The 22,053-nt window shown below is 42.3% G+C and overlaps 2 protein-coding genes across 4 annotated transcripts; both read right to left on the reverse strand.

Annotated features, from left to right (window-relative positions):
• Window positions 1-733: 733 nt before the first annotated feature.
• Igip (IgA inducing protein) lies at window positions 734-1,068 on the reverse strand. The gene has a single exon (XM_060377427.1). It carries the CDS (start codon window positions 1,066-1,068, stop codon window positions 910-912), a length of 159 nt encoding a protein of 52 aa, XP_060233410.1. The 3' UTR covers window positions 734-909.
• Pura (purine rich element binding protein A) lies at window positions 734-21,710 on the reverse strand. Of its 3 annotated transcripts, none has more exons than XM_021651696.2 (2): window positions 21,592-21,710; window positions 734-15,188 (listed from the first exon to the last, which is right to left on the reverse strand). In XM_021651696.2, the coding sequence occupies exon 2, from the start codon at window positions 15,048-15,050 to the stop codon at window positions 14,085-14,087; it is 966 nt and encodes a 321-aa protein (XP_021507371.1). In that variant the 5' UTR covers window positions 15,051-15,188; window positions 21,592-21,710; the 3' UTR covers window positions 734-14,084. The 3 variants fall into 3 exon arrangements, with proteins under 3 accessions (XP_021507371.1, XP_021507368.1, XP_021507369.1); XM_021651693.2 differs by lacking the exon at window positions 21,592-21,710 and adding an exon at window positions 20,705-21,154; XM_021651694.2 differs by lacking the exon at window positions 21,592-21,710 and adding an exon at window positions 15,719-15,889.
• Window positions 21,711-22,053: the final 343 nt, after the last annotated feature.

Consider the following 22,053-nt stretch of genomic DNA (forward strand, 5'->3'; position numbering starts at 1 on the left):
TTTCATAAACGTTTCATTATTTTTATGAGTTGTGGTTGTCACGTGTGGAACTTCAAATTCTAATTTCTAAAACCAAGGACATATACCCATAAGGCTCCTGAAGCCTTTGTTTAATTTTACTCAGAGCTCAAAATTGAGGTGGTTCTCCGTGGTAAGAGCATCTAATCTTCTAGACTGTCCCAATCAAAGTATCCTGGGACTCACTCCTGCACTCTGTTTTCATGGCTTTATTTCACACCATAGAACAGAACAGCAGTTTGAAAAGGCCCTTACTTCAAGGCTCAACTCTTCATCTTGTATCACAGACTCTTGTAACTCATACAGGACCCCAAACCAGCTTCAAACTTAAGATCTGAAACAAAAAAGGCTTCCCTGGGATGGGAGCAGGGTTTGGGGGGAGTTCTCTCTTCTTTGTGGTGCGTCAGCTTGGGTAACTATCACAGCACCAGGTAAGTTATTAAAAGCTGACCCAATAAGCCACAGGAGTCTATTCACACGCAAAAATCTTATAAGGAAATAAATTTGTTCTAAAATAAAATAGAAAATGGGGTTTTCCTGTGTGAGAGAGCACATTTAATGTCTGCAACCAATTGATGGTGAGCAGCAGGCAAACAGTCTACCTGCTATAAGGTCCTGGAGATGTCTCCACTGACCAAAACCCAAAGTAAAACAAAACAAATGGGCCAACCAGATCCCTCCCCCACAAAATCACTGAAACAAAAGACTGATGATCTGTTTACGTAGTCACATGAAAAATAAACATCTTTATTTTTTGCCTACTTTATTTCATTTTTTTCAAATAAAATTTAAATCTGTACAAAGTATACTGTTACAGTATATATTTTGTAAGAATCAATGCCTAAAAGAATCACAATACTTCAATAAGCAGTACAGCAGACCTCGCTAGCTTCAGCTTTGATATTGAACAAACTCAAGCCGGCTGATGCACAACACGGTTGCTTGGTTTCCACATGGTGAGTTCCCAGCACTGAGATGGGAGAACATGACAGCAAATATGGTTATATTACAGCCCAACACACTGCGCTTCTTCATATGATAACTGCACATATTTAACACAGAATGCTCAAATTTACGTTTTAAATTGCATTTGCTTACTTTTTAGTTGGCAAAATTCAGCATTCTTAAATGGGGTCCCCAAACAGTGCAAATTAATGATATTCTATTGTATATTGGCACAACTCCAATAAGGATTAACTTGTAAACTCAAAGAATATCAAGAACTTAGCCCTAGATTTTAACTAATATACACCTGGTCCATTTAACCAAAGTCATTTTGGAAAGATAGTAAAGAGCAACTCTATTTCTGAAAGGATATTGTTTTGACCATTCTTGAGAGAAGATAATTTTTTTAAATTGTCATTAAAATGTTTTACTATAAAAATTTTACAAACTTGATTAGAAATTTCAAGGTGATTCACAGCGGACAAAAACAAACTGTTTATATTCCAACAACACCAAGGCTTAGACTTTCAAGCAGAGCACAACCGTGTCAGCTGTGTTAACTGAAACTGGACAGTGTACTAAGTTTATAAGTGGTGCTGGGTCTAGCAAGTGTAAATACACAGTATATTTCAATGAAAAGAATTGTCTTCTTTATACTTTATTTGTTTTCCCATAAGGAAACATTAATGTTTACATTCTTTAATAAAGTTAATCTTACATCAGAATATAACTTAATACTGTCAGCAACAGGGACCACACACAGTAAATAAGAAGCACATTTAAAATAAGTCTGATTTCACATAGATTAACATTTGTTGGTTAATAAAATATCGACAGTATTACAATCTTACAATATTTACAGTAAGAAAAATCTAGAGTAATATATACCTTTCACAGCAGGATTCCTTTTTAAGTTTTTCCAGTTTGGGATTGTGTGTACACAAAAGCTCAAAATAAAGCAACTCTGAATGTAATCTTAAAGTAATGGCTACAGGGGGACTCTATCATGGCCATTGAAAATAATGATGACTTCTCACGGAGTCTGAGGCATCTGAGAACCCAGTTAATTTACCAAAGACCTGCTCAACCCAGCCTTAGTTACCCAGACTAAACCAGCTAGTTTCCCAGATTAAAGCTGCAGAACTCCGGCCTTCCCCAACTGCTGAAAACCCAACAGACTTTCTCATCATGCTATAAGAAAAGAGGGGGAATTGGTTTCAGCTCATACCTTTATGGTTGGAGGCTTCCAACCAGCGCACATTCCCTAACATATGCCGAAAGAGGGGAGGTTTCATGCCCAAGCATCACAAGAGTCCACCCTCCAAGTACAGGGCATCCTGATGCCAAGCTCCGTCATTCTTCAACTCGTGTGTATTAAGATAAGGCATGAACCTGGCTCATTTAATACCAGTATCTTGGAGACTTGGGACTGGGACAAAAGAACAGACTCGTGTAGTTTGCACTGAGAGCAATAGGAAAAATGGGACGTGATGCACATTTCCAATTAGAATGACAAGAAGACCCACATCCCTAAACTGGAATTTGGCCAGGGCATCAGAGTTAGCACCCCCTCTCTGAGTACCACGAGCAATTAGGATGTGTGCTCTGGGCCTCCTCTTGGAGAGCATCTACTGTAAGTAACGCAGTGTGGGACATTAGTTCAATGACTCCCGAGAAAGCAGATACAATTCTTGAATCTGGGGCTCTGATCTGAGGTCAATCCTCAGAGCTGTGACCTGTCCCAACTCTGCTTACTTCACGTTATCTGATGGGCACAGAGCACTCAGGGATACGGCTGCTGGCTGCTTTTGACTCTAGATCTTACAGGTAATCAACAGGTATCTGGGATTGAATTAGCAAACTGTACCATGGCTCCTTAAACAGACACTGTCAGGTCTGAAATCATGTCAAGCATGAATCTTTGCTGTCAGGTCAGAAACCAAAGTGGGAATGCTCCCACATCAGCCAAGGTTATTTTGTCAAAACCTTAGAGGAGTTGGACAGCTTTTCAGTTTGCAAGTGATTGGTTACTTATTCAGTCAAGCTGGATTGGCAAACCGGACTGAACTATTTAGTTTTGTGTTTTGATTCTTACATTGTGCTAACCCAAAGCTGTTGCATTTGGGCTAAATACACTGACAGAGAAAATTCAAACAAAAGTTTCAGCAAACTTCTGCGGCATTTTCTTTTTGGAAGTCAATGCAAGATCGGAAGGTATTTCTACCCAACAAAGTCTGTTTAAGTGTGTAATGTTTCTTCCTTTTGGTCCTATACAGAATGCTATGACTTCTATATAGGTCTGAATGCTGCCCCGTGTAGATTCCTTCTGTATATCTAAAAATATATACTTTTCAGTAGTTCAATACATGGTTAATCTTCCCACAGAGGAAGATTTTTGTAATCACATGTTGCAAAGTAGAAAAACATCTCCTTTCTAAGAAAGGAAATACACTTTTTCTATTGTACACTTTTGAATAAGCCCAAAGGCATGCACCAAAAATCATTATTAAACTAATACATGCACTAAAATGGTGTGGAATTAGACTTAAAGTGCTGCTTCTTGATTTCTAAATTTGAAGACATCTGTCAGTTGTTGCGTCAAAGTCCTCCCCACCCCCACCCCATGGTACCAAGAGAAAAAAGTAAAAAGTATGCATAAATCTTTTAGACTAGTCTTTACATGTGGGAGAGATGGATATATCAACTATCCTATATGTAAACTGGACTCCCAGTTTTAAATAAAAGCAGTTATTTACTGGTAAAAATTGTCAAAGCTAATACACCCAAACAAATGTTACTAGTAAATAATGTCCTACATAGAGAATAATTTACTTTGGTTTTATGCACCTTCTCAAAAATAATACTAGTGTCCCATACTTCACCAAACTGATGTGTTCCAGCAAAGTTGTAAGGCAACTTATTTTTCCCTAGTGCCATCTTTTTTCCCCCAACAGACAAAACTAAAATCTTTTGGTGAGGAAGGGGTTAAGATAATGGCTAACCCCTTGGCATCCTGAGCATTGTGGTTTATCAAACTCTACCCTGCTAAACTTGTCAGGCACCTTGCCCCCTACCTTGAACCAGGAATGGCTCCCATATCTGGAGATGACCTGACTCCTTATAAATAGCTCGCAGAACTTTACTTCTCTTTCCCTTCTATCTGGATGTTATAAAGTCTAACAAAGCTAATTGCAATGTCACATTTCACTAGTAGGGGCCACCATGTGATGATAATGATTCCAATCTGAAATGTTTTAAGCCAATAGCTCCTAATTTTATCAATTATTTGTATAACAATTTTCTATACCGTTTGCTCAGAGCAAAATTTTCTAACTTGGGTTTCAAAAGATAAGTGATGACCCTGAGGTTGTAGCAAAATTATCTGTACTATGTGCATTTTTCCCCAAGGAGAGGGTCCATCACTTCAATCAGATATTCAAAGGTATTTGTGACACCCCCCCCCCAAAAAAAAAAAAGCACTACAGGGACATAAGAGGGATACCCGTAATTCACTGTACAATAGGACTGGGAAGTGGAGGCACACAACAAAAATTGCCTTGGGTGGGGGTTGCTGATCTTTCCCTTTATTTATTTTTGGGAAATAAGTGACTCAAAAGTAGGAAAATGAATTAATTAAGCTGGTTAAACGCCATTAAAAAAATAAAAGTCACTTGCTACAATTTTCTCACTTCCATATATGGTAAATTTAGCCTCCAAGAAAAGGTATAAAGACTGAATTTTTTCTTTTCCTAAGAAATTCACAGATATAATGCTGAATGTCATCCACATTTAAAGAGCTAAGGCCATCAAATGTAGGTAACTCTAATGATGTGAGCCTTTCACTTGTAGTTTTGAGTACAGAATTATCTAGAGTCAAATCCACATTCGTCAATTTTCATTTCCAAAATTGGTCCACACTTAGACAACTACCTGGCACAATTCCTGTACATAAACCTAAGATCTGGAGAATGGTTAAACTTTCCACTGAAATTAAAAACACGGCTACAGGCTCCACAACCATGCCTCATCATGGAATCTAGCCACAAACATCCACACCATGTTGTAGAAGACATTCTCACTTCAAATACATCACTGAATTTTCAACAGAATTTGCAAACATTATGAGCCACAATGACCAGCAGAACATGATGGGAAGAACATGTCAAGATCAACACCCCCATCCAGAAAACATCCAGACCTTCCAAAATAACCAGATCTGAAAAGAGGCCTCTTACTTGCTGGTTTTAAGTATGAAATGTGTAAAAAGCTACAGGGAAGGAATAGAAAATGAGATTATCAAGTAACTTATAAAAACAATTCTAGCCAAAAATACATCTCTCTGTTCCATTGAGAAAACTCGTTTTCCTTTTCTTTTTTCTGAATACAGCATCACACATTCAGAGGTACATTCTTTGTTCTCTGTTCTCTGTGTAGAACACATCAAGGAAGCTATAAGACTGACTCTGGTTAAATGAAAGTCCTGTATCCTTTGCTGTCACCATTCCTCAAAAAGATGTCAATCTTAAATTCTCAAAAGGAACAGTCATTTCATGTAATACCAGTTATGTGACATAAACCACAATGAAACTATATGAACTTTATGGAAAGCTACATAAAAGAGGGAACTACCACCTACTGTACTTCCAGTTTCTTTAGCATGTGCCCCAAGTAAGACTCGGATATCATTGACTATGAAAATATATCAACACTCCAAAGTCAGGCCATACCAGGCTGGAAGTTGGATCTCAAAGACACAATTTCATATCCATTGACATAGTTCCTATCCTAAACTTTTACTTTATTTAAACAGTTTAATAAAGCTCACAGTTATGAATAATTTTATGGGCAAATAAAGAAAAAAATTACCAAAACAAATTTTACTGTTTCATAGCTAACATTATTAAATATTTTCCTGGCCTTATAAAGCGTATGTAATTGCATATGAGTTTAACTTTGGGTGGGATATTGAAAACAACTTTGCAAAAAATTAGAAGAGACTAGAAACAAAAGTGAAAGTGACTAGTCTTTAATTTCCAAAAACTTAAGTGCAAAGATAAATAGTGCAATAATGAAAATTATAATTTTATAGGCCACTTTTACACAGTCTTTTCTGCTTTTGCACTTTCCTATATTATTATCAAACCCTAACAACTGTATGCAGCATAGAAATGGGCTATCGTTTATCTCCATTGCCTAGACGCAAAGAAACCTTTCATACTCAGTCATTTAAAGCACTGGTTCTTCACTTCTTTTAAACAATTCCTAAGGGAGGAGCTACTTAAGAAGGCTCTGCACAGACTTAAACTAGAGTATGTTACCTATAATTTAAAATCTGACACACAATAAAATGAGAAAATTATACTAAGTGCCAGCTCTGCAAAGTAAGTTATGTAGAAAATTACTTCACTATTGTTAATGAACTTGACACTTGAGAAAAGAATAAACACCTTCCAAGGACAGATCAAGACTTCCTTTTTGGCTATTTTAAAACAAATTCTTAACAATAATATATAGGTATCTGATTAAAATGAAACTTGAAAGTAATGTGTCAAAATTTCTAAGAATAAACGTATAGCAAATTTACAGTCAACCTGAACTCAAATTATACAACTTTTAAAACAAATATTTACCTTAAATAATTTAAAACATTGCTGGGATTATAGAGCAGATAACTAATCACTGTCACTTCACCTTACAAAGAACACAAGAACCTGGGAGACAGATTAAATTATAATTAACATCTGTCTACATCAGCTACAGGGAATTCTACAATGTTGAAGTAGGAAAACAAATAGAAACATGAGTTCAGGGGATATGTTGTCTAATTCTGTAAACTTATTACTGAGGGTTTCTTAAGATCCACAATGTTAGATGGCTGCTAGGACTACAAATGTAAAGGAAGTAGAAAAGATACTTTAAAATAGCAATTTAGTGACCATATCTGGTTTACTGTTTTCTAAAAAGTGCATACTGACCAAAAGCTAAAGTGTCTATAAAGAAAGGATCTTTGGGTGTGGATCTTTGTGGATTATAAGGATCATTTTAAAATGAAAACATATGCTACACTTGAGCCCCAAAATAGTAGATGACAAATTTCACTGATAATTTAAAAAAATAGTAAATGAAAAAGGGTGAACTGTTATCTTTTTCTTCCAAAATAGTACGTTTCCAACACCAATCTGTCTTGACCAGAAAAGCTGCCATTTCACAACTGTGCTACTTAAATTTGTTCAGAGCAGACATACCATAAACCTTCAAGCCACCATACACACACACCAAAACTGATTTGTATCATCCATCATCATCACCATAAATAGCTACAATCAAACAGTTTTCTCTTAGCCAACAAGGGGCCCACTCACACTTCCTTAGTGAAGCTCAACCTCAATGTTCTTAGTCAACACTTCCCATTCAGAGTTCATCTTAGTACTTTTTTCTGTGGCCAATAAAAATTCCTCTTACGTTACTTCCCATCACTCTTCTGTGTCTCTCACACCCCCATTCACAAACAAACAGCTTTATCCTTTCTGCTCTCCAATTTCCAAACCAGTAAGTGTCAGTTCTCCCCGTAACTTAAACACACTTCTTACACTCTCCATTTCCCAGATTTGCTAACAAGCACTCATTTAGATGCTCTTCAAATTAAGACTATGGGAAAAACAGCCGTCGGGGGGGGGGGGGGGAGAAAAAGGCCAAATTACTTCAAAATAGAGAAATCTTTCTGGCTCGTCACTTAGCTATGTTCAAAGAAAAGAGTCATTATTTCACTTCTTTCTGAAGGAGGGGAGTTCGATGCCATGAGCAGGATCATAAAGAAAGGAGAATGGAGGAGTCAAGTTGCCAGATGTACTTTGCAAGGAGGTCAAGAGCTACCAACAGCTAACTGCACTGCCAACTGTCAACCCATTTCAGCAGAGTATGACTTAACATCAGTGAGCGAAAATTACTGCCTGACTGTTGTTACTGTCTGAGCTACTCAAGTGAGTGTCACCTGTCCTCTAACTTTTAACTGTCACTTAAATCCTCCTAGAAGCCTTTCGCAGTAATACATCTGAGACCCAAACACATACCAGCAAGAATATTTCCAAATTCCAACACACAAGAGTGTGATCTTTAACCTTACAGGCCTTCTAAATTGCTAAAGTGGATCCTAAACCAAGAAAATTAAAACTCATTAGTTTACTTTCCCCCACGAAATGCTAAAAAAATGTAATTACTATGCAAATTAATAATAAAAACAAAGTATGTATTCATGGAAGCACAAAAATATTATGATTCCAAGAACAATAAAATATTTTACACAAAAGATCGCCACCACAATTCTACAACTATCCACAGGACAATTTTTCACAAAAGCTAGACAACAGAAGGGAGCAAAAAAGGGGAGGGAGAAGATATCAAATGTAATGAAAAGGAGACATAAAACATAACATGAAGGCAAAAATGGAATAGCTATAAAATTCTTACAAAAAAAACCCAAAAACATCAAGAGGCTATTTTCCACATTCAACTTTTCTGACCATGTAAGTTGCCTAGACCCTCAAAATCTGGTAGTTTGTAGATGGAGGATGGCAAACTGCTTAGAACCAGCTACATTTCTCATATTTCATCTGCTTGCTCTTTAATCTTGAAGTTCTACTAATGCTAATTTAGACTGTGCTGATGCTAGTTTAAAGATCATTACGTATCCCGTAACAATGAAATTTCTGCTCAAAAAGAGCCTGTCAAATGGCCAAGGCCTTAAATTTAGGTTTGGTTTCATAAATCTTTAAGTCAGCTTTTCTCAAGAAATGTACTGATAAACAGTCATTTTAAGCAGTGATCACTTTAGTTTTATAGTTACTATGAATGGCCTACTTTTGGCTTACAATGAAGAAAACAATGTTTTAATTTTGATAAAGTTTAAAGCAAACTCCAAACTAGTAAATTTGCTTAAGCAATTAAAAAGATCTCTTATTGTATTCCATGACGAAACATGAACTCTCTCTAAGTTACTGATACTGGAATTTAGAGATAACAACATAAGTGTTATACTCCCACTGTTTCGGATCTAGAGTGCAGAAGGCGTCCTTGTCTTAGCTTTCCTTCACACAGTAAACAAAACTTCAACATGATATCCAAGAAACAACAAAAAAGGGGGAAACTGATTTTCTATTTCACTTTTTATGAGGAAGGAAATACTAAAACTACACTTTTGTGTTAAAAAAAAAAAAAACAAAAAAAAAAAACCAAACAACTGTGGAGCTATGAAAGCTACCCAAGTAATTTCAGGAATCCCCATTCTAAATCATCTGTGTATGTACGTATCAGCGTATAACATGAAAGAAAAGCTAATGGAAATACTGGAAAAGAGAAGGTAGGCTATCTAAAGATAAAAATAATTCCACACCCATGATGGGGTCACCACGGCTGGCAGATTAACCCAAAATTTTATGAGAGAAAACTGTGTTAACACAGTTTAAAAAGTTTCAACATCGCCAGACACAAAATGTTAACGTGAAGAAACAAAACTATGATAACTTCTCCAAACATCAAGTTCCATTAAAAAAATCAGGAAGAAAAAAGATGACATTATATCTTTTCCAGAGATCTAAATCTTAACCCGTGTAAGGATATTATGAAGTGCTTGGGCCACCAAACCCACCCAGATTCTTCTAACAGATTTCTTTTTCCCCTCCCTTCCACCCAAATCTAGCTCCATTTTCCTGCAGAAAAAGGTACGAATGCCTACATTGATAAGAACAAGAAATGAAACAGTGAGTACAACTGATAGAGATCCATTGACTTTTATTACAAATGTACTTGATCACTTGGCTTCAAAAAGTTTAAAATCAATTCCCTAATATCTGTATGCCAGTACAAAGCAAACTGTTTTTTACAAATTAAATACCTAAAAACTTGACAAAAATATTAAAATTTGATGAAAAACAATTATAAAAATTCTTAATCTCTCTCTTCAAAAAAAGGAGACAGTCTTTCCAGACCTATCATACAATGTTAATAGTACTCAGCATTTTAGAACAGGTAGCTAAATTATATCGTTTATGTCAGCGTTAAAAAAAAACTCTTAAACTAATAGATTTTATTTGTATATGCTCCAGTTAAGTTTGTGAATGCCATCTGATTGCAATATAATCAACTCTCTTTAATTGAATTCTAATTTACACCTATTTAATAATTTGCATAGCTCAAAAGGGATAAAGGTTATTCTATGACTAATTAACATAAACTATTACAGTGCTATTCTCAAGGCAATAAGTATTTGCTCCCAAATAAAATTATCTGTCTCCTTTCAGCAGGGGTTAAAATCACTAGCAGCTTTCTCCATTACCTGAAAAAAAAAAAATCAAACTGGAATAGTTATCCATCTCTAGATGTAAAGGCGTAAAAACAAAAATTGATAGACTTTCCATTTTGAGTCAAATTTTAACCCCTGCATGGGACTAGAAAGTGAGACTTTCAAGGTCTCTTAAATTTCCCATTGGTTTTGGTTTCTACTTTCCATGGCTTTTGAGAAGCTGGAAAAGTTTGTCTTTCCTGACTACTTTGTCTTTTTTTCTCATTTGGCAAATATTCATATACCTCCAATGTGTGTCTAGTGGAGGAAAAGCCAACATGGCTTTCCTATGAACTTCCTTTGTTGTCAAAGGCATATATGATTTCTACGGTTTTGGTTAGTTAACTCTAGCTCCCTCTGTGGCTGGATGACTGCTGCTTCTAACATCAGCATGATAAATAGGCACAAATAAAAGGTAGCTTTAAAATAAGATTTGGTGATTTAAAAGGGGAGAAAAAGCCACAAATACCATCACCATTACCACAACCAACACACTCTCTTTCTCTCTCTCTCTCTCTCTCTCTCTTCAAATCTGGTAGCTGATCTCTAGATAAAATTACTTGACAGTGTCTCTCATTTTAAAGAACATCAATATTTCAATGCATTTCAAGTTTTCTTTTTTTTTTTTTTACTTAGGCAAATAACATAGTTTAACCAAGCTCTTGGACCTTAATTGTAAGACAAAGCAGATCAATAAAAATAAGGCATACTTGTCATGAATTAAGTTCTGTTTGCTTGTTTTTGGCACATTTGATCATACTGTCTTCTATGAGTAACACATATGGTCAAATATACCCTCCCCCCTTTTCAGCACAAACTGGGGCTACCCACTAGTAAAATAAAAACAAGAAGAGACTCCAACAGAATACACTGAAATATAGAACCTTGGTAAAGTACCGAGCACCTGGGAGGGGAAATGTAGGGGAAGGGTGAAACAGGAGAAAGGGAAGGGGAGAGAAAGTGAGATGCTTTAAACAAAAAGAGCATCTTTACAGTCACTCAGTCTTCTCTACGACTACTTTTTAAGTCTTAAAAGATCTGCATGTGGATTTCTTTTTAAACCCAACGACCATCAATCAGGCAATGGATTCAAAGTCCTAGTAAGATTGTGTTTAACTGTCATAGTGTAAAGACAACTGCACAATACATGTGCTTCTTGATCTGGTAGGATTCCGAGCAGAATCTGAAGTCTGTAGGTAAGAAAGGTTCACTTTAGGTAGCTGACCCTAAAGAAAACCTCACGAAAGAACTTGCATCTCAAAGAAAGGGCACTTTGCCTAAGTTTGCTGTGTTTTTGTTGACTTGCACTACTGACTGCTGGCTACTATGAAACACTGATCTAGGAGTACTCCAACAACTTGTAGCACAAGGCTTAACTTTAAAGAGCTATAGTAAACAAGAGACAAAATCAAAGCAATTCTCTTCCCTAATTAGAAACAGCACGGAGAATGCAATCTTTTTTCCATATCACAGTTAAAGTACAGTGAACAAAACAGCTCAACAAACCTTAAGACAAAAAGTGCAGGTTATTAATGTTTACATGCAGTTGATAAGCATTCCAAATGTCACATTATGCACTGTAAAAGCTCAACTTTACTATATGAAAATAATAAAAAATGCACCTTGGGGGAGGGGAAAAGCAATTTAATAATTTCCAGTGATTTTGTAAGTAAAGAAACTCCTAACTATTGTACGGTCACCTCATATTTAACATTGTATGAATATGAAAAGCAAACAATGGGAAAATGCACAGTACAATGAAAATAGCTTGTTATTCAACACATACAGTAGATCTCAAAAACAAAGACAACACACTCAACCAGAAAGCTTAAAAATACCAAATCAAAACCTAAAGAGCCAGCAGGGAAAAAAAAAAAATTCCTTCAAAAAAGACAACTGTTCTGCCTTCCTAGGCCGATGCTTCCCAACGGGAGAGGTACTGACACCTTCCCAGTCCTACAGGTGGTTTCTTCTACATACAGCAGGTAGATCTAGATGGCTGGATTTGCCAAGAAACAATTGCATGTCCAGAACTCTCTCTGTCAAACAAGATCCAAGATCCTCTTTTTTTCTTTTTTCTTTTTTTACCAAAATACTTTCTACAGAATTCCAAACCAAAATGTACTGTATTTAAGGCATCTTTTTTTATAACATTTTCTCTTCACTCAAAGATGATAGTCATGCAGCAGTTTAATGATAAAAAATATATTAATATTTTACTATACAGCAGCAAGAAGTTAGTTGTCAATTAAAAGCACACAAACATCTTAAAATGAAAACCTGTAAGAGACTATCGTTACAAACAATTTCAGTGGAGGACACCAGCTTGGTAAAGTGCTCTCCTAGGCTTGCGTGTTCATACCCTACACTTTGAATATGAGTGATAATAGAACATACTTTTGACAGAAGGCTTGTACACTTGGGGAACACAAATACACTTAGCATATAATGTAGCCAGTAATAACTAGCACCACAGCTACATGGAAATCCTTTACATACACCAACTTGGCTTTCACTTTTAAAATGAAACTCAGTATCCATGGCTCAGTAGGATAACTATAATGGTGTTGCTTTGCTTTTAAACAGGTCTACATAAGTTAATAGCACTGGCAAAAATCAATGGATAGCTTCAGACCTCTTACAAGTTTAGGAGACAGTGCTAGTGACCACAAATAGACTCACTACCTGATACCCAAGTACAGGTTCACTGGAAATTGCTGCACGTTAGTTAGGTTTTTAAAATCTTTCTACACATAATAAAAAATATATATTATGAACAATACAAGTACATCTCATATACACAATAATAACAAAACACCTACTCGGTCAAAGCAAACAGATGCAGAAAAATATAATGGGAAATTTCCTTTTTCCTTCTCCTTTTTCTTTTACTATTTGGATAACTTTGGTTCCAACCATAAAAATCACAACTTAGCAAATTTCATTTAAATGCCTTTTTTAATAATTTCTTCATGTTCACAGAAGTTTCACTGACCATTTTATATGTTTAAGGTCCAGATGCAATGCATATTGTATAAAAGAGAGCACTTATTGTTTACCTTGCATGAATTAAACCTACGTACCTTGAACTCTACAAACTTCTGCATAACATTTAGACAAAGCTCAGACACACAGCATGCCTAGCCCTCATATATATACACATCTCTAATCACAGGTATATAGGATGTCAAATATACTATAATAACCTCCATGTAAGGTTTGAAATTTGGTAACAAAATGAGAAAAACTAAAAATATTATTTTACGTGTTCTAAAATATCTCTTTTTTTTGTGCTAAAGTCAAATGTTAGCTCAACATGAAAAGGACTTTTTATATAATTCAGCAATATTATAATCTTGACCATTTTGCAAACACTTTTAATAATAATAGCTTAAACGTGTACAAAAGTTCTTGGTTAATTAGGGAAATAAACACTCAGTTCTTTATATTTTTTAATCAAGTAGGAAACACAGTTCATATAATGTTATTACTTTTTGTATATTTTTTGTTTTTTGTTTTTAGCAGCTGCTTACTGTTTTATATGGTGGATAAAGTGGACAACATCCAGCGATGGGTGGCAAGTCAAGAAGAGAAACTGTCAGTTGGTGGAGGTTCTGTGGGTGGTGCTCCCTTGGAGTTTTAAAGTTTTTTTTTTAAACTTTTTAACTTTTTATTTTTCTCTTTACAGTATATTTTCTCTCTGTGTGTGGCTGTGTGTGTGTGTGTACACGTACGTGTATGCGTGTGTGTGTGTGTGTTTGTGTGTGTGTTTCATTCAGTTTGATCAATCTTCTTCCCCTTCTTCCTCACCCTGCAGTAGCAGGGTGGCAGCGGTGGTCTCCTCCTGCTGCTGCTGCTGCTGCTGGTGGAGCTGCTCACAGGCGGCCCGCTTCTCCCTCTGCTTCTCTTGAATCTTCTTCATCTCCTCCGAGTACTTGCAGAAGGTGTGTCCGAACTTGGCCCACACCTTGTAGGGCACGGTGATGGAGTTGCGGTAGGTGGGCTTCACCTCACTGACTCGCATAAACACGCCGTACTTGTTGGAGCCCACATCGAAGAAGAAGCGCTTGTTGTCCACAGTCAAGGAGGTGCCCTCGGGCAGCTCGGCCGGCTCCTCCTCCACTCCATAGTCGTCGATGAGCTTGGCCAGAGCGTCACGGAACTCGATGAGCCCCTGCGCGGGCAGCGCAATGGTCTGGCCCTGCGTGGAGCCCAGGCCGGGCCCCCGGTTGACTGTCTGGCGGATGCGCAGGAAGCGGCCGCGCTGGTTCTCCTTGAGATCCATGTAGTACTTGCGGTTTTCGCGCACCAGGAACTCGCTCTTGAGCGCCCGGCGTGGCTCGTCCTGTGCCTGGGCCAGGTCGGGCGGCTGGCTGGGGCCCAGCTGCGCGTAGTGCTCGATGAAGTCGCCCAGGTAGTCGCGGAACTCCACGGCCACAGACATGGAGAGGGTGAGGCGGCTCTTGTTGCCGCCAGCGCCCACCTCAGCGATCTTGAGGAAACGGCCCTTAGCGTTCTGCTTCACGTCCAGGTAGAAACGCTTGTTCTGGATGTCCACCCGCTTGGAGGCCAGCTCCTGCGTCTCGTGCTGCAGCCCCCCCGGGGCCCCGCCGCCGCCGCCACTGCCGCCGCCGCCCCCGCCGCCACCACCGCCCCCGCCGGAGCCTGAGCCCGAGCCCGGGTGCCCTAGGGAGCCGCCCGAGCCCAGCGCCGCACCACCCTGTTCGCTGCCGCTGTCTCGGTCCGCCATGATGCTGCGCTCCGCCGCCGCGCCGCCGCCTGCCGCTCCGCCCGCCGCCTCAGTCGCCTCAGCCGCCGCTGCTTTCCCTCCCCGGCTCCGCCTGCTGCCGCCGCAACCCCCACAGCCAGTCAGCCACTCTCGCGAGATCTGCGGGAGAGACGAGACAGACGAGACCCGGTAACAGGGCACTGACTCCCCAGTACAGTAGCAGGGCGCCCTACTGTACGCGCCCACCCGCCCGCCGGCACGTGACTGCGCCCCTTCCCCAGGCCAGCCACCCTGCCCGCCTGCCCGCCAGGCGGCGCCCACCGCCAGCCCTCGCCCTACACCCCTCTCCGGAGGGGGGAGCGCCGCGTCGCAGTTCTGCTGCCACCGCAGCCTCGGCCACCACCACCGCCGTAGCTACTACCCCTGTTGGCCAGACCCTAAACAGCCTCGACTTGTGAAGTCGGGGACGGGGGTGGGGGTGGGGGGGCTATGCCGTATTAAGCACAGACATCAGGCCTGGCTCTGCTTTCCAGTGACCCCAAAGAGAGGATGTGGGGGAGGGGCCTTCGTAGCACAGCAGAGTAGGATGCAGAGGGGACACCGAGTCACGGCCCCCTTTTCCCTTGTGGGCCTGACCCAGACCCAAACCCAGACAGGGCCACCCGCCACCCGACAGGGCTGTCTCCTACCGCAGAGCCGAGGCCGAAGAGGCAGGCGAGGAAAAAGAGGTGCTGCGGTGGTAAACCCTTAGCTGCAGAAGGGGCTGCTGGGGATGAAGACCGGGCGCCAGCAGCAGTGGCGCGGAGCAGCAGACACCTAGCCCGTCCCTCCTCTCTCCCTCCCCTCGCTCCCGCCGCTCCCCCTCCCCGCGCACGGCAGCGGCTCTGGCCTCAGATGATCCCGCTCCCCCCTCCCCCCAACCGCAGCCCCGCACAGTCGGGCGGGCGCACTCACCAGCGGGGGGAGCTGGGCCGAGGACAGTAGCCGCACCAGGGCCGGGGTGCCTGCAGTGCCTATTCCCGTAGGCTATGCCCTTACTCTCAAAAAACAAAATAGTAATAAAAAAAGAAACCCACGCTCACCCAAAAACCTGCAACCAGCCCCCCCCCCGACCAAGACTGCTTGGCTGCCTCCCCCCTCCTTCTGAGATTTGGGAAGGGGGGCACCCTGCTTAGGGCTCAGCCCAGCCTGGGTTGCCGGCCAGCTCTGCAGAAGAACCAGGCCCTGCCGAGCATTCAGACCCCAGCCCACTCTTCTTTAGAAGGACCCAGAATGGAGGAGAAAACCCCATCAGGCTTTCGGAAATTCATGAACTAAAAATGTCAGGAATTTCCTGGGAAACGCAGTTCCTTACGGGATTCATTAAAGCAGGTTCGCTTATCCCTTTACTCTTCCGCCCAGAAACTTGAAAGTATCAAAGAGAACCCCCGAACCCCAGTAAAATATCGAAGATCTCTTGGATTTTGTGCAGACAAACCATTATTGACCATTAATAAACCCATCAGTCTTTGGATGGTGATACCTTAAAGGGGATCTTCTGTGGCCATAGAAAGAGTTCCAAGAATAAAGCTGGGACACGGAATTAAAAATTTTCTTCTTAAACTATGATCCATAATCTAGGGCTTGTTTCCCAACACCCAGACAGTGAATGCTCATACTCACTTCACTGCGGTGTGCAGCCCTGGCAGCTGTGGCAAAGCTAAGGCCTATTTGCAGAGGACCCTTACCAAGGACCTCAAACTTCAGTCACTGGAGAGGAGACATCGTACAGCCTTACCCCTGCCTTTTTCCACATAGACTTCTGCTTCTACCCTAGTAATGTGCCTATACATCTGTGGCTTCCACACTCCTGCTGAACTTCTCCTCTCCTTCCACGATTACGAGCTGCCTTCCCCACTTACCTGCAGAAACCAATAACTAATTACTTGCTGAGGCAGGGGGAATTAAAGTAAGGACAGTCTGGAGGCAGATATCTTTCCAGTCCTGAACGCAAAAAGCCCCTTAATATGGCCTTTTACTTTTGGGACAAACCTGTGTGCTGGTATTCATGTCTTCTGCATCTCTGTCTTCTCCCATCCTTTGTCCCCAGCAAGAGCCCCATTTTACTTCACATTAGCTACATTCACCACTTCCCACTAACGAGAAAGAAACAGGGCAAAGAACCCTGGCCACCAAAGAGCAAACCAGAGGAATCCTGTGAACCTGCCTGAGAAACACGCACCTGCATTCAGTGATATCTGAAAAAGCTACCTGAAGAGGAAGCTCACTCTGAAACGGAAACCTTTGCTTTGGGCCTCACAAAGAATTTCTCCTTAAATTAGAAGCAATCTCTAGAACCACATAAGGCCTTTTCAGTGCTGAGTTTTCTGCGCTCTCTCCTCTATCCCAAGTCTGTTGGGTTAGGGGAAACAGGAACTTTTAGAGGATTTCCTACCACAAAATACAAATTCCTGAAGACACAAAAGTTCCTACACGGTCCCTGTAACAGTCAGGACCCTGGATAGACCCCGGCAACTCCAGTAACTTAAATGCTGAGTGACCGGGTATCTGCAGAGATCGGCCGTGCTGTGCTTCCAAGTGTGAACCAAGGAAAAAATCCAGTGAAGTCCCGATCTAGAGGGGCGGCTGCTCTTCTTCAACAGTTTACTTTACAAAGAACCAAGCCCTGCCCCCTAATGAGAGCTCAAGACAACGAGGCCAATGAGATTTTGATGAGGCCACCCGCAGCCAGTCCCTACATTCTTCCAGGCTTGGGGCGCCAAATTGCCTTCCCAGACTAACTTTGCAGCTTAAATTTCTTGCTGTTCCAAATATTTATTTCCAGGGTTTGGAAGTGCCCTGATTTTCTGGGGGACAAGGGGGACTATCACCAGGAACTGACATCTTCCCCGGAGCAGAGGCAACCGATGACGTTTCTGGATAGAATACAAGTTAAACATCATTTGCACGCTTAAAGTGGGAATTTTAAATGAAAACCAGCAAATTACTGAGACTTCTGAATAATTATATGACTGCTTTATACTAGTCGTTAATATGATTTCTACCTCTTTATATCTAAAAAGTAAAAAAAAAATATTGTGAAGATTCTCCCCTCAAACAATTCAATGATAAATTAGTTGGGTAGCATATTTTTACTACTTCACAAAGACCGTCAATTTTAGGGTAACCCTTAAATATGGTTTTCTCAGGCTAAAAGGTAAAAGGCGGCTTTCTTTAAGCTACCGGTATGACATCTGTCTTCAAAGGCAGCAAAGAAGGAATGAATATTAACGTACAGGAAAGTCTTAAAATGTTTAGAACTTTAAGTTAAGATTTAGAAGTTTTATATGCATCCTGGCTTTGAAGATCTATAAGAAAACTGTGGACTTAAAGAGACTTTTAGCCACTCATTAACTACCTAAATATACTAACTGGATAAATGAAAGATCAGTTCTAGTCTTTGAATCTATTATTTCAATGCACAGAGCTGTAAAACTAACCTTATAATTTCATTACAATATAGGAAAGACTACAGAGAAACAAAATATAATATGCAACAAAGTATCTACATTATCGAAAAATTATCAAAAAGAAATATTCCCCTTTTACTCAAAAATTGCTTACATTTACCTGATAAAGGTTTCTATGTCATTTGAGCCCCTTTATTAACATTATACACGCACTTTAAAGAGAATCAATATTAAAAAAATTTAACCAGTACATATTTAACAAACTTACCCACAATTTATTATCATTACTATTTGCACAAGGACACATTTTGAAACAGACCAAGAAGGAAAAAAAAAAAAAAAAACACCTCAATTTTCCTCTGCCTGAACTACAGGTGATTCTGAAATACTGTACTTTTTTTTTTTTAAAGAAAAGATCAGCACATAGTTATAAATTAGAGGAGAGGCTACTTCTGGGTAGTAAACTCTTGATTGTAGAGTTCCCAATAAAAACAACATGTTAATGCTTTACAATGCACAAATTTCACAGCCCCCTAAAAGAGAACACTGGAATTTTATTCAAGGGCTACTTGGGTTAAACCAGACAATAATCTTCAATACTTAAATCACTAAAACCAATCAGAAGGTTAGGCTGCAAATGTTCAAAGCAAAGGAATTCCTTATCTCTTTATGGCTACCTACAAACAGAATTAAGAGACACTCTCAAGTAAATCTGACCATGAACATCATCTCACGAACTAGCATTTCACGAATCCTTTTAAAGAAGCATTCAATACCCTACCTGTTTTAGAAAATTAGCTTTGACATTGTGTTAGTGTTTAGAATTAAAGTTATAAACTAAATATTCAAATTCAGAAAAGAACTATTTAGTGATCTATAATCCTTGCATTTCACAAATTTTTCATTTTTATCATATGCAGAAGAGTTAAATTTAGCGCACAATCTAAATTCCATACAAAATTCAGAGAACCCGACATTTTATGTACCCCAAAGGTCCAAACAAAACCGATTCAAAAGTCAAAAGCTCTCTCTTTGTCTGATACTTAAATGGTTTTACTAGTACCGTACTCAAGGAATTGAAATCCGCAACTTTCTCCACACTCTAGTCGACACTCCAATTTTCAAAGCCACAATTCCCTTAAGTCTTTTGGGCGGGGGCAAAAGGGGGTCTCAAAGTAAATCAAAATTTTCCTTTTTCCCCTGGCAGCCTACCAAAAGACGCCAAACCAAATCCAGCCTATTGTAAATCTTCCTTCCAAGGACATGAGACAGAAACAGACACCGCTGCTAAAAGATGCCTTAAAGCTTCTAGCTGGACAAAAACGTAAGGGGTCCATATCAGAACGAAACAGACACTCCAAGAGTCCCCTCAGAGACGACGGAAAAGAAGGTGGCATTTTTCGGGGAGAGGGGACGGCGGCCCCTAGCTCCGTTACACCTTGCTGGTCTCTGGGCCTCTCTCTACCAAAGTTCAGGCTTTTGCAGGGTCCCTTCCCCTACATCACAACCCACCTCTGGCCCTACTGCCGGCCTCGGAGGAGACCCTCTAGCTTCAACCGTTCCTTTTGACTCCCACCCCCGACAAAAGCGGAGCTGGCTACTGAACAGGCAGACCAGGAGCTCCAGCTATGGCTCGGGCCACCCATCCTTGGGCCTGGCTTCATCTGCGATGTCAGCACCGATTTGTTTTGTTTTTTGTTTTTCTTTTTTTTTTTTCTTTTTTCTTTTTTTTAACAACGCACCCTGGGCGTGTATGTAATTTTTTTTGGGGGGGCGGAGCAGGAGATGGGGTTGGTAGTGGAATCTAAATTATAGACCCCTCCTTCCTCTCCCCACGTTCAAGGATTGCTGTGCTGGGAGTGTCGGCCACGTCTAGCTCACTGTCCCAGGCCTCGGGGCCACAGTGGTCTAGGGGAATGAGGCTCAGGGATGGCTTTTTAAAAAAAAGAAAAAAAAATCCGCACCACTGATGGTCTCCAGTGCCTGCGGAGGGAGTGCTATTATTTTTAAGGGGGAAATGTTGTGATGCTCCTTCTGGGAGGTGGGAGGGGGTTCATTCGTCCGACTCCGCCAGGCCCGGGGTTGGGGGGGGGGGGGCGTTGCTGCACTGCCTCGGTCTGCAATGGCACTGTAATTATTCCCGGGCCGAGGGTACAGTTGCAGGGGGTAGGGTGGGCGGCACCTCGTGTGTGGCGGCGACGGCAAGCAAGGTCGCGAGGGGCTTACCGGGGCGGGCGGGCTGGCGGGCGCTGTCCTGCCGCAGGTGAGGGAGGGCGCAGGCTGGAGGGAGGCTGGCGCGCGCGAGGCCGGCGCGAGCGGGAGGGAGGGAAGGAGGGAGGGGGAGGCGCGCGCACACCTGTTCTGGCCGGCGCGCGAGCCGAGCGGCGCCTCTCCCGGGCTCTGCGGGCTGAGCCGCGAGGAGGGCGGGCTGCAGGCGGGGGCGGGCCGCGAGGGGAGGGGAGGAGGCGGAGGCGGCGGCCGCGCGGCGGGCTCGGGCCCCGTCCGCTCTAGCTCTCGCTCCCGCGGGCCGGCCGGGCGAGCACCCCGCTTCCTCCCGCTCGCTCACGGCCCCTCCGGCTCCCTCTCCTTCTCCTTCCCCAGCGGGATCCGCTCGCCGCCGCCGCCGCCGCAGCCGCCACGGCGAGTCGTGGCAGCCAGACGTCGGCGCGTAACCCGGCGCTCCGTGCGTGACTCCCGGCGACGTCAGCGCGCGCCCCGCGCCGCCCACCCCCTCCGTGGCTCGCGCTCGCGGCTCCGTGGCGGCCGCGGCAGCCGAGCGCGCGCCCCGGCTCTGCCGAGCGCGCGGGAGCGCGCCCCCGCCGCCGTTGGCGCGTCAACACCGCAGCCCAGGCCCCGGGGCGCGTCTGAGGACCGGGTCCCCGCGGCGGCTCTCTCCCCGCCCCGATCCCGGCGCGCCCCGAGGGAGCTCATCCCTCGCCGGCGTCCGCGAGGCCCAGGCGGGGCTCGGGCCCGGGTGGGAGCCTGCAGGGCCTGCGCCACCTCTGCGTTAGGGCCTCAGCGTCACTGCGGCTGTCGCCGCCACCTCGTCACACGCCCCCTCCCTCCGCCAGGCTCCGAGGCGGCTAGCCTTTCATCTCCCGGGAGGGTCTCACCTTGGCCTTCAGACGCCCGCCCAGAGGGGCCGAGGGGCCGAATTAGCATACGGCAGAGGCTGAGCTGACCAGGCTTGAGCTCCAGGAGCCCTTGACAGGAAGTGTGGGGGTTCTGCCCAGCCTCCCACGCACTGTAGGTGAAGCTGGGCCCCTTTGAGGGAATGTGACTAAGGACAAAAACCCTGATAAATATTATTTATGCGTCCTTGGGCCAGGGGCGGGGGGAGAAAAAGGGACGAGTTGATTTTCATAAATTGCTATGCAAGGGTGAAATCCAGGACTCTACAACATCCTTTGAGAGTGTTTTTAAAATCTTACCAACTTGGAGAAGATTTTTGGTGCACACTAACTCAACGTATGCTGTGACATCTCAGCCCTCAGCATTAAATACACACAATTAACATAGAAAAACTAATGATGATCTGCAGAATAAATAACAGAGTGCCCTCCCCATCTTTATTT

Source organism: Meriones unguiculatus, chromosome 2 (genome assembly GCF_030254825.1).
Source record: "Meriones unguiculatus strain TT.TT164.6M chromosome 2, Bangor_MerUng_6.1, whole genome shotgun sequence".
In the NCBI taxonomy this organism is placed as follows: domain Eukaryota; kingdom Metazoa; phylum Chordata; class Mammalia; order Rodentia; family Muridae; genus Meriones; species Meriones unguiculatus.